This window comes from Polistes dominula, unplaced genomic scaffold (genome assembly GCF_049000335.1).
Source record: "Polistes dominula isolate Pdom_NZ unplaced genomic scaffold, Pdom_raw_medaka contig_28, whole genome shotgun sequence".
NCBI lineage: Eukaryota > Metazoa > Arthropoda > Insecta > Hymenoptera > Vespidae > Polistes > Polistes dominula.
In genome coordinates this window covers 1,586,384-1,598,566 of record NW_028300879.1, presented here as the reverse complement: position 1 = coordinate 1,598,566, position 12,183 = coordinate 1,586,384, and the positions used below count along the sequence as shown (strand labels likewise).

At 25.9% G+C, this 12,183-nt stretch overlaps 4 protein-coding genes across 7 annotated transcripts in view; 2 read left to right on the top strand and 2 right to left on the bottom strand.

Annotated features, from left to right (window-relative positions):
* Positions 1-1,927, bottom strand: part of LOC107065114 (Chondrocyte-derived ezrin-like domain containing protein) — a 31,229-nt gene extending 29,302 nt beyond the window's left edge. The window contains 2 exon segments of the mRNA XM_015318484.2: positions 392-667; positions 1,464-1,927. Of these exon segments, the coding sequence (XP_015173970.2) occupies positions 392-577 (186 nt within the window). The 5' untranslated portion in view covers positions 578-667; positions 1,464-1,927.
* Positions 1,845-5,294, top strand: LOC107065116 (solute carrier family 2, facilitated glucose transporter member 10). Of its 4 annotated transcripts, none has more exons than XM_089173670.1 (6): positions 1,845-1,985; positions 2,462-2,822; positions 2,902-3,456; positions 3,536-3,876; positions 4,000-4,228; positions 4,318-5,294. In XM_089173670.1, the coding sequence occupies exons 2-6, from the start codon at positions 2,468-2,470 to the stop codon at positions 4,563-4,565; spliced, it is 1,728 nt and encodes a 575-aa protein (XP_089029796.1). In that variant the 5' UTR covers positions 1,845-1,985; positions 2,462-2,467; the 3' UTR covers positions 4,566-5,294. The 4 variants fall into 4 exon arrangements, with proteins under 4 accessions (XP_089029796.1, XP_015173976.2, XP_089029783.1 ...); XM_015318490.2 differs by lacking the exon at positions 1,845-1,985 and adding an exon at positions 2,001-2,286; XM_089173657.1 differs by lacking the exon at positions 1,845-1,985 and adding an exon at positions 2,001-2,290.
* Positions 5,295-5,345: 51 nt separating this feature from the next.
* Positions 5,346-11,977, bottom strand: LOC107065081 (uncharacterized). The gene is given in 6 exon segments (XM_089173638.1): positions 5,346-8,192; positions 8,293-8,502; positions 10,652-10,845; positions 11,065-11,248; positions 11,615-11,644; positions 11,647-11,977. Coding segments are annotated over 6 exon segments (3,498 nt in total). The 5' UTR covers positions 11,795-11,977; the 3' UTR covers positions 5,346-5,460.
* Positions 9,023-10,608, top strand: LOC149033617 (carbohydrate sulfotransferase 11). Its single transcript, XM_089173683.1, has 4 exons — positions 9,023-9,256; positions 9,395-9,711; positions 9,801-9,987; positions 10,062-10,608. Exons 1-4 carry the CDS (start codon positions 9,167-9,169, stop codon positions 10,578-10,580), a joined length of 1,113 nt encoding a protein of 370 aa, XP_089029809.1. The 5' UTR covers positions 9,023-9,166; the 3' UTR covers positions 10,581-10,608.
* Positions 11,978-12,183: the final 206 nt, after the last annotated feature.

The window sequence follows — 12,183 nt, the reverse complement described above, 5'->3', positions numbered from 1 at the left end:
AATAAAATATAAATCTTTTAATTTTATAGTTTAACTATTATAATTGTAATATAATTTTCACACCAATCAAATTTTTATTACCTTTATATCCAATTACACCTTCTATTACACAACCGTTTATGTTTATTAAACTTCCTATTGAAAGAGCACTTCAATTATCTTCTATCAAGGAATTAAAATGATACTCTGATTCGTTCGAAGGATATTATACTTTAGCAGGAATGCTTACAAAGTGTAATGTTAAATTGAAATTTGTATATATATAAGAAATTAAATTGATGTTTTTCTATAGCATTCAATGAAAATATTAACTTATTGTGTTTTTATTATCATCTCATTTTATACACATTTCTTTATAAAAAGCAAGCAAACAAATATTTTCAATTATTACCTGTACTTGAAACATTGTAATAGTATCATCCAACATTTGTACACGAACTGCAAGCATTTTCCCTGCTTTCCTGGGTGTTATTGGTGGTGTTCGACTACCTCCATCAACACCGGCTGGAGTTGAATGACTATGAGGCATTTTGGAACCTCCACTGCCCTTCATACTCATGCTGTCTATATCATTCATTTTCGCTCATTTATGCTATTATTTATAGCAATACTTAACATTTGCTTCTTTCAAAAAGCCTTACACAACTATTTAGAATTAAGTAGTCATCTGTAAATAAATAATTTCATTTAATGGAAAATAAAAATGATTAATTATCATATGTCACAATGTAGCAGATGTCAATAAATATTCTTCATGATTTTTAATTCCTTAAGAATAAAAATTACATGACATTATAAACTAAATAGTTAGATAAATAATTATTTATTTGATAGTTTGCAAGCTTATATATTTGCAAATTTATTAAAAAAAAAAATAATAATGAAGAACAATATTTAAGTATTTTTCAAGATATATATGAGATTTCGATTATCGAATTAAATATTTACATAATAACGAAGTAACGGATTATAAGAAAATATGTATATATATGTATATATATATATCCTCCTTTTAAATATTTTTGTCCCCTTTAAATATATATATATATACGAACGACGATTATCGTTATTTAGGACATACGAGTAGTTAATTATTCTTAATAAAAAGATAAAATAAATTGACGAAGATCAACAAGGATAGAAAGGCATTCGTTTAACTAACGATGTAATGCGAAGGGTAGGGTCATGTAAATACGAATCCATATTATATAGAGAATATGTGCGTATAGTCAGGATAGAAAGTAACGCTATTGGTTGTACAGTTAGTAAAAAAAAAAAAAAAGAAAAAGAAAAAAGAAATCCAATGAAGAAAGGTTATCGGCGTGAATATGCGCGTCGGAAAAAATTTCATAAGAAGGAAATACCGCTTTTAGGAAGGCGGGGCGGCAATCAACTAGAATCTTTAAGAGGTTCCATTTGTAATATAGATTATATTGCATTAATATGTGCTTGTTAGTACATACGTTGTCGTCGATCCTTCAGATATGTACACTGACTGTATTAGCCAAAATACAGTGCAAGTAGAGTTCATTGATCACTGACTACCAAGTGCCCACCGGCACTCTTGCGCTGAGATCGTCCTCGGGATGGATATGGCGACGACGTTTGACAAAGGTTCACTAATGTATAAATAATCGTACTATGATAGTCGGGTTTTTCTGCGCAATGAATATTATTATTCGAGCGCGCTCGACTGTAAGCCGAGAAAATCTTTGAATTTAACCACATATCACACATCTACGCCTTGCACTTCTATCTTTTTTGTTTAAGTGTATACCAGTTGTGTATGAAGAAAAGCAGTGGCTCTCAATTCGAGCACCGCTTAAATTTTTCATTAACGGCTCATCGTCATTACCGTGGGTATACACACAATAACGTTCTTGAGCAAAACGCATTTCTAGCGATTACCGAGGGCGCGTCCACCGGGCGCGACTATGCGTCACAAAGGGCAGCGCAGGGCGGTGGCGGTATCACTGTAACGAGGGGTAAGACGATTACGCAACGGAAGTAGATACTAGTGACATCAACGAGAGGATGCAGCAACTTCTAACGAATTCATATTTGTTCACACGAATCTTAGAAATTGGAATAACACTGAATAACTTATTATTGAATGACACTTAATTATTAAATACATAAATAGATATTCGATATATCATAAATATATATTTATATTTTAATATTTTTCAAAATGTTTATGTAGTTTGACCACCAGATGGCGCAGACAGCTACAAACTCTTATCTACATGATTGTAGTATATCTAGAATGTGTATCTATTTTAAAATGCAAGTAAATATCAACTAACTTGACAGTTAGTTGTTTTCTACAACAGATCAATAATAAAATTTCTTAAAACATATGTCATGTAATAATAATACAAAATATTATTATTAAAATTCTTGTTATAAGTAACTTATATTAGTTTATTATTCAACGTATTCATTATATTCATTATTTTAGCCAAAAATGTCAGATGAAGAGGATACTACTATACTATTGAATCATGGAAATAACAATATTGAATCAATAGTAAATAAGCCAGTAAACGAAGATTATCAATGTATTCTTGAAAGAAATATCAAAAAACAAATTCCTAAACAAAATGATAATTTAACACCATTGCAAAGTATAATGCCAAAGAATAAAAATATTCTAATTTCAATGGTTGCACTCTTAGCTGGTATAGCATTTGGTTGCGATATGTCTATAATAAAACCAATGGCACCTTTTATCAAAAGTGAATTTGAATTAAATTGCTTTGAAATAAATCTTCTTATTGGTATTTGGTTTATAGGTGTTTTATTTGGAGGATTAACTGGTGGTAAATATAATATTTGCATTATATAGTCAATTATATTATATATATTTTATTATTAGTTTTATTTATTATTTATTTATAGGCATGGCAATAGATTCTTTTGGCAGACGTTGGACAATGATAATAATGCTGATGTTTTTAATATTTGGTACCCTTTTAACCGCACTAGTCAATCATTATGTTTTGCTATTAATTGCTCGTATCATTTGTGGCTACTCTAGTACAGTATCTACAGTATCCCATTGCATATATATGGCAGAAGTATCAGAGACAAATAAACGAGGATTTAACATTATATTGTATCAATTAGGTGCAGCTGTAGGATTTTTAATAACTATTATTGCTACTATTTTCATAACTTTGGATCATCAATGGCGATTTTCTCTAAGCATAACTATTGTCTCTGCGTTAATAGCTTGCACTACTACTGTCCTATTTCTTCAGAAATCTCCACCATTTTTGTTGTTAAAAAAAACAAAGAATGTTATTTCTAAAACAACGTCTAAAAATACAAAACATACAATTTTTGAAATGTTGTCAATCATGATTTTTATGATGATTTTACAACAAGGAACTGGTAGAGAACAAGTTTTATATTATGCACCAAGATTGTTTGTTCTTTTAGGAATCCGTTCAAGTGAGTCTTAGATAAAGATATTTATTTCTTATATTTCTGTTAAATTTATTCATTTATACATCATTTTGCAAAATTTTAGATGCGGCAGAAGTTACTGCTTTAATATGTTTGGGAATTGTCAAAATTTTCAGTACGATTTGTTCATTAGTAATAGTAGAAAAATGTGGACGTCGCACAGCTCTAATAACATCAGCTACAATATGTATGACAACTGTATCATTATTATCTTTACTTGCAACAATAGATAGAGGTAGTAACAACTTAGATACCGAAGATTCATATTGCAAACTTGTTGCTGAAGAAAAAATACAGAACATTTTACCAAATGGATCTCCAACACCATTTCCTTTATTGCCTACACCTTTAGCTGTAATTGAATCAACTCCTGAAACTTGGACACAACTAAAAGCATCTTGTGAAGTAATTAAATAATTATTGCTTATAATGTATAATTTATAACACATTAAAGACAAAAAAGAAATATTATACAATAAAAACATACTGTTATTCTATATTATAATAATTAGACTGTATAAATTACAGAATCAAGGTGCTGTTTTCCCAGAAGGTCTCACAAATGGTTTACGTATCTTAGCAGTGACAACTTTACTTGTATATGAAGCAGCATATACTTTAGGGCTGGGCCCAGTTCCTTTATTGAATCTAAGTGAACTTTTTCCTGTATCAATACGTGGTAGATGTGCCAGTCTTGCAACAACTGTTATGTGGACAACTCACATCTTAACTATTGAAACTGTAAATAAAATTACAAGTAAGCCATGCATGTTTTTATATACACTTTAAATAATGTTATCAATTACTGACACAAACAAAACATATTACTATTATTTTACTTTACAGAATCAATGACTTTGGCTGGTTCTTATTTGTTTTATAGCTTTATGTGCTTAATTACAATATTTTATATATTTCTGTTTATTCCTGAAACAACAGGAAAGTCGTTACATCAAATAGCTCAAGAACTCAATAAAATTTCCATAATTACGCGACTATGTAAAAATGTGTATAGTTTACCACTTATTCGTCACATCAAATGGATCAAAAGGTATGAAAATACTACAAGTAAAAAACAGAGTATTTTAATTTAAAAACTGTTTAAAAACGTATGGCAATTTAAAATGTTTTTAAACTTTTATGTATAATCTAGTCAGTTAAACGTATCAGATAATTAAATTTTGTTATATACACAATATTATGAATATGTATATAGATTCACATTTCTTAAATTTGTACTATTTTATTGATTAGTAAATTTTATTAAAACGTAAAGAATAGTATGTATTTATTATATATATATATATATATATATAGCTTAACATTATATATTGTTCAAGAATCTCATATTTCATATGAAATACTGTTGCAGTATTCATTAAGTATATGTTACTCATTTTGTCAGTAATCATTCTTACTAACAAAATGCTTAGAACTATTATGAAAGAAAATAAATAAATAATCTTAATATATTTAGAAAATATTTCGTTCTATTTTATTCATTCAAATAATATTGTTAACAGTAATCATTATAATTGAACATATAAAAAAACTTTTATTATATACACAATGCATTTTGTATAAAACAAAAATAATATTAGAGTATTATATATACATATATGTAATATATATAATCGTATAATAATTATATTTACTGTGACATGTGTGTGAGTGTGTGTATGTGTGTACAATAGTATAAAAATTAAATAGAATATAAAAATAGAATATTATTCTATACATATGTTATTCAAAATATACGTTATGAATTTAATCGTCCATGTTTATACATGGAAGAAATAACAAATAAAATATTTAAATTATAATAGCAATTTTAATGTTATTAACAACCATTAATATGCCAATATATTATTAAAATGGAAATTTTATATATTTTTTTTAAATAAAATTTGTAGTATCTTCATAGTAAATTGAAATGGACCACACAAATAATTTTTATGAATTAAAATAAAAGATAATATGAAATCATTTTTACAAGTTTTTTAAATTCTGTATAAAAGATTTTTTTCTTTTCAAAACTTCTTCTAAAAATACATGTCTCTTATCTTTCATATTAAGTTGTACATTATATAAAGTTTCTTTATTTTCATAAATGTTATTGCTTTCTTCTATGTATACATTATTATATTTATTAGTATTATTATCTTTTACTGTTGCAATTGGAGCTAAATTTTCTTTATCATGAGTAAAAGATAAACCTGTTGTTTTTTTTAAAACAATTGAAACATTTGTAGTTAATGTTTCTGAATTTTTTGAGAAGTTCATATGTTCTACTTTTATTCCATTGTTTGGTGTTACCATATATACGAGCTGCTGTGATTTAGGTTCAAATTTTTCTTTCAATAATGATAATTTTTTTTTCGTATAATTAATCGTTTTTTTATGTTTGTTACAATGTTTATGACTGATAATATCGTTATTAGAGCACACAGATGTTGATGATTCTTTTACAGATTTGTCTGGTATAGCCGTTGATACGTTAAAATTTCTATTTTTAACAATAGCTTTTAAATCAGATGGTTTATCATCTATTATGTCAATACGTGTATCTTTTGTGTTAGCTACGGGCACTAATGAGTTCATTTCAATATACAAATCATGCTCATTTGAATGAAATACATGAGAACTAGTTGTTCCATTAATGTGTTTTTGAATTTTGTCTTTATTTCCTAAAATTGGTGAGTCAGACAATATAGCATCAATTAAAGGAGTTTTTTTAATTGACTCTATCGTACACGACTTTACCAATTCTCTAATCGTATTTAATTCACATTTGTTTGCAATTTTATCTGGAGATTTTTCTAATGATTTTGTCGAACTTGCATCATCTATAATATTATCATGTAATTTATCGGAAAACAACATATTTGTACATGATAAATCTTTTTGTGTCATATCACCCCAGTGTGATTCCGTTCTGTGATAAATATGCCTAGGTGAATTTTCTGCTGCAGATGTCCTAATTTGATCTATGGTACTAACAAGAGAACTCACTGATGTACAAGCTGGTTTTATAGATTTTGTAGTTACAGAAAAAATATCATCGTCATCATCATCATCATCATCATCGTGTTCTTCAACTATAGTATCCAATGAAAACATTCCACCTGTATCATCTATAACTATTGGTTTTGCGGCATATAATGTTGCATTTTGTTCCTCTGTATTGGATGATGTGTATAAATCATTATTACATTTGACTTTAAGTTCATTTGAATCGACTAAATCATAAGTTAAACTATCTAAATAATCATTTTGCTTTAAAATTCTCCTTATTAAAGAACTTGTACATGTTCCATCCGAAAAATCTGAACTATATGTTGTTCCTGTAGTTGTACTTGTTAAAGTATCTCTACGTCTGTCTCTGACAACACTATCATCATGGAGATAAGTTTCTATATCAGTATAACCTTTCCAACTACGTATACACCACGGTGGTCTTGCAACTCCTAAAGGACATACATTTTCATAATCATGAATCGACGTAACACAACTCATTGTCTCATCTTTCTGTTGCAAATCTTTAGATAATTTAGTTGTATCCGAATCTTTATCGCTATGAGAAGAAATTGCTGCAATGTGTAATTCTTCTTCATTTCTTATAGTATTCAAAACATCACTAATATCTCTAAGTTTTTCTTTCAAGGAAGAAAACCTTTTATTATCTAAAAATGTGTTAGATTTTAACTCTATGTTAGAGTTTACAACAGGAATTTCACAATGCTTGAAATCAGATTTCAATCTTTCTGTATCTGTATGAATTGCAAGTGTATCTTGAGTTGAAGAAAATACATTTCTACGTTTTTGTGAAGAAATATGTACATCAGAATTTATCACGTCAAAATCTTTATCCTTATCTAAATCTTCCGTAATGGGTAAACAAATACCTCTACGTTTTCTATGATGAATTGTAGAAAGATTATTTTCTAAAAGAGTAATATTCTCAATGCATTTACAGACAGCATTAAATGTATCTTTACAATTATTACGAGCTATTCTATTGCATTTAGGACACGAATTAATAGTCAATATATCTTTATCGTGAAGCGATAAGGTTTCCCTATCTTTTAATGAAGATTCAGGTGATTTGTCACATTTAGAAACCACGTGCTCAGTATTATTTATTTCATTTTCTATTTTATAAGCTTCATTAACAATACCTTCCTCTAAGCAATCGGTATTCTGAACAATATTTGTTAACAAAAATTGCTTGTCAGCTGTTACTTCCTCAGAAGTTGTTCTTGTGGATACATTTGAAGATTGTGGTAGTGAACCACAATAATATTGTTTAAAAGATCGAGAAGTATCTATATTATTAGTAGCAATAACATTTGAATTTTCATTACTAACTTTATGTAAACTTAAGTTTCTTGTTGGATGAAATTTAGTGTAGTATAATAACATACTTATAAGACCAATTAACATACCTCCAACAATAAAAAATATCATTAATATAAATATATCAATTGTTATTGTTTGTTTAAAATTTAACATATAAATCACTAAAGAAGATAAATTTTCGATCACTATAATAAAATAAAATGCAAAAACCTTGTAACGAGATTTTCCTTCGCATAAATTAAAAAAGTCAAAACAATAAATAAGTCCTATGATACAATTATAAATACGTTCTTCCCAAATAGTAGAACAAAAATCTGTGTTTTGAAGTATTACCCAAACAGTCATAAAAAACCAATGCAAGCCTAGAAGAAAGATATTAATTATTTCTTGAATATATATATATAAATCTAATAATATGAATTTAATGATAAATTTTTAATTGATTTTTGATTGAAAACTCACCAAGAAATAAGGAAAACCATTTTTTTAAACAAATTGCTATTAATACTAACACAGTTAGCCTTGATGTTAACATTCCACCCCTCCAAAGATATTGAAGCATCAGTGATATCCAAGATTCATTATTGTGATTAGGATTAATTTTGTGCATGGCTTTTATATATGTTCCTATAGCCCAAATTAAAGAACAAAGAGAAGCCATAGTTGACATACCTATATAAATAATATTTAAACTCATTATAAATGCAATTGTAATATAAAAGTAATAATACATAATGAAATTTTAAGAAATAATTAAAAAAAAATGCATGGTTAATCGAAGGATACATACATACATATAATGCTTTACATATTTTGTTCTGTTATAGCTTCTATAGTATTTTATTTTTAGCCTATTTATATGATCACAGTGGTAGGAGTCTAAAGTATTTTTAAAATTGAAAAGTATGCGTTCTATGCATAGATTTTATATGAATAAAGACTGAGAATATTATAACAGAATATATAGCAAATTTTCAGAGATATATTCTTCATTCAAGTATGTTATCTTTGGGGGCGGGACAAAGGAAATAAGGAAGGAAGACCCAAAGATATTCGTTCAGTTTAGCTATTACTTTTCAAGCTTGACTTAACATATCCATACTTCATACTCCTTCATAGTTCTTTAAATATTATACCAATCTAATATCATATCGATTATTTATTTTATATATTATATATATATATATATATATATATTTTGTAATTATAAAATTATTTATACAAGGTAGCATAAAATAAATGTGTGTGTTGAATCCGTGTTACATTTTAACTGTGAAAATATACTAACTTCATAATAAATATTTAATATAAAGGTTTCGTTATACAAGGACTTAATATGGTCAATTACACAGATAATAGAAACTTATGGTCAGGATTTATCAAGTTTCTATGTTTATACATGAAAAATAAAATAATATTATTGCAGGTAATATTATTTATAGTTATTAGTTTTTAAAGAAATAAACTATGGAAAACTAATGTTGTATTATTGATGTAATTTCATAATTAACGTGAATAGTCGTATATATATTTCACCTTTTATAGAAAAATTATTATATTGCAGTTAATTATAATTGTTATCATATTATTTACTTTATTAATAACTTGGAAAGAAACATGGCATAATTACAATGAAGAAAATAATACATTAGAGGCATGCGGAATTGTTAAAGATATAAAGCAATATACAAAACAATATGATCAAAAAGTTGACAAAATTATTGTTAATAATTCAGATATAGTTTTATCATCTACAGAAATGATTATTAAGAGAATAGAATTGAATACAAGGAAAGAAAAAATACAAAAGACGTGTAAAAATTATACCAATGATGAAGATTTACAGTTAAATAAAAACTTTCCTAATATGATTATTGATACGTAAGTATTAATACATAACATGTAATTAATATATTTTAATGTTTCATATGAATAAACTTAATATTCAATATTTTACATATGATCATCAGAAAACATGGTATATCATGGTGTCCTATATATAAAGTGGGAAGTTCAATTTGGATGAAGAATTTTGCAATACTTGCAGGTATCTTAACAGATACAACCATGAATTTAATTAATCAGAATGCAATTCAAATGAATAATATTGTTAAACAAGCATTTCCATCTGATTTAAATATAAATAAAACACTTAAGGTAATAGATTTTGTTAAATAATATGATAATAATATTTTACTGAATTATACAGTTGAGAAACTTTGATATTACAGAAATTGCATGGCACTAAAAAATTCTTAATTGTGCGACATCCTTTTGAACGACTCTTGTCTGCATATAGAGATAAGTTAGAACATATAAATGGAAGAGAATATTATTATAAACGATTTGGACGACGGATTACACATAAATACCGTAGACACAAAAATTCAACTAGAACAAAATTAGAGCCTACATTTGAAGAATTTTTAGAATTTATTGTAAATGAAAAGTATTTTGATGAACATTGGGCCCCATATTATGATACTTGTAAACCATGCATGATAAATTATGATTATATCCTCAAATTTGAAACATTTCAAGAAGATCATCGTTTTTTCATGCAAGATACTGGATTAAAATATTATTTATACGAAAACAGTGATTTCAAAAATATTAATCCATATGGTCGTACAACTAGTAGCTTATTAAAAAAATATTTAACAAATATACCAAAATTACTCCTTCGAAAAATATATAAAATTTATGAAAAAGATTTTCAATTATTCTCTTATTCTATAGATTTATTTTAAAAGTATATATATATATATATATATATATATGTTAATATTTATTAAAAATAAATTCTACTGAAAAAACTTACTTGTCCAAATAGGTGCATCATGTAATACAATAATAATGTATAACTGCAATACAAGTTGTGGTGCTGCTCCCATAAAAGATTCAAATAATTGTAACATACAAATATCACTTTCTTTCCTATATACTGACTTCTTATCTTTTACAAACTGTTTATTTTTCAATGAATACACAGCTGTATATAATAGAATCAAATACCTATAGAAACAATAAAGTAATTATTCATATAAATAGAAGAATGCATGTTAATTAAAAATACTTTGAATAATACAGAATTCAATACTATTATCAAATAAAATAAAATACTAACTGAAATTGAATAAACTTGAAAAATAAAAGATATACAATTTAAATTATAATATAATTCACATAATATAAGTATAAACTATATATATATATATATATATATATATTTACCTGTGGAATACTCCCAAGAAAAAAATATGTGATATCCAATGAATTAATTTGACAGAACCATCACTTTGTTGCCATCTTAAACTGAATAATTGAATAATACCAGCTGGTATAATTGTAAAACTAATTGATAAACATCCCCATAACGTATATCCTTGTAAAAGATATTGCACAAATGCAAAGCTATCTGCATATAATATAATATTATCAAATTATAAGCTTATATTGAATATTACAATTACTTAAAAGATATATTTATTTTAAGACAATGTGATTTAATTATTATTATTATTAAATATTTGTTTATTATAATATATAATATCATTGATGGAATAAATTATCTAAATTTAAAAGTTTTTCCTTTGTTAATCAAATTAAACATTAAATTAAAACTTTTACTATCAAAATATTATTTCCATAAAATTTATCTATATATATATATATAATTTTGTGATTAAAACATTTGTTTAATATAATATAATAAATAAATAGAGATAAATACAAATAATTAATCAAATATAAGGAACATCATTGTAATGCTTTCGTTATTCACCTGTTAGAGTATCCGTAAAAAGAAAAAAATAGAACATATATAATATAACAGATCTTTTATCTTAAACTGATAGCATTCGATTTCTCTATGCGAAATTGTTTGTGATATATTACTTTTTGAAATTTCAGCAAATGAAACATGTTTCTGATTTAACTCTGCCGCTGCCATTTTCGCGGCCATTCACAATTCATGTTTCTATCAACGAAAACTTGAATAATAATTGATCAATTTGAAATATCTAAATAATTAAAAAAATCTGATATATAAATCACTGATTTGATTTATATTTTAATTTATATTTTGTTTTATTATGCTTAAATCTCTTATAACGTTCATAAAAAAAGCTATAAAAAAAATGTTATCTTTTTTTACAGTACAGTCTCAAAAATAAAACAATTTTAAGAGTTTTGTTTTATTTACAGATACATGCAAAAAAAATCTAATAACTGAAAATATTTCATCTAAATAATTTACATATTATCAATTCAAACTTATTTGTCATAGTTTATTTGAAATAAATATATATTGTTTATTATTAATTTAAATATATAAATTTTAATACTGTTGCG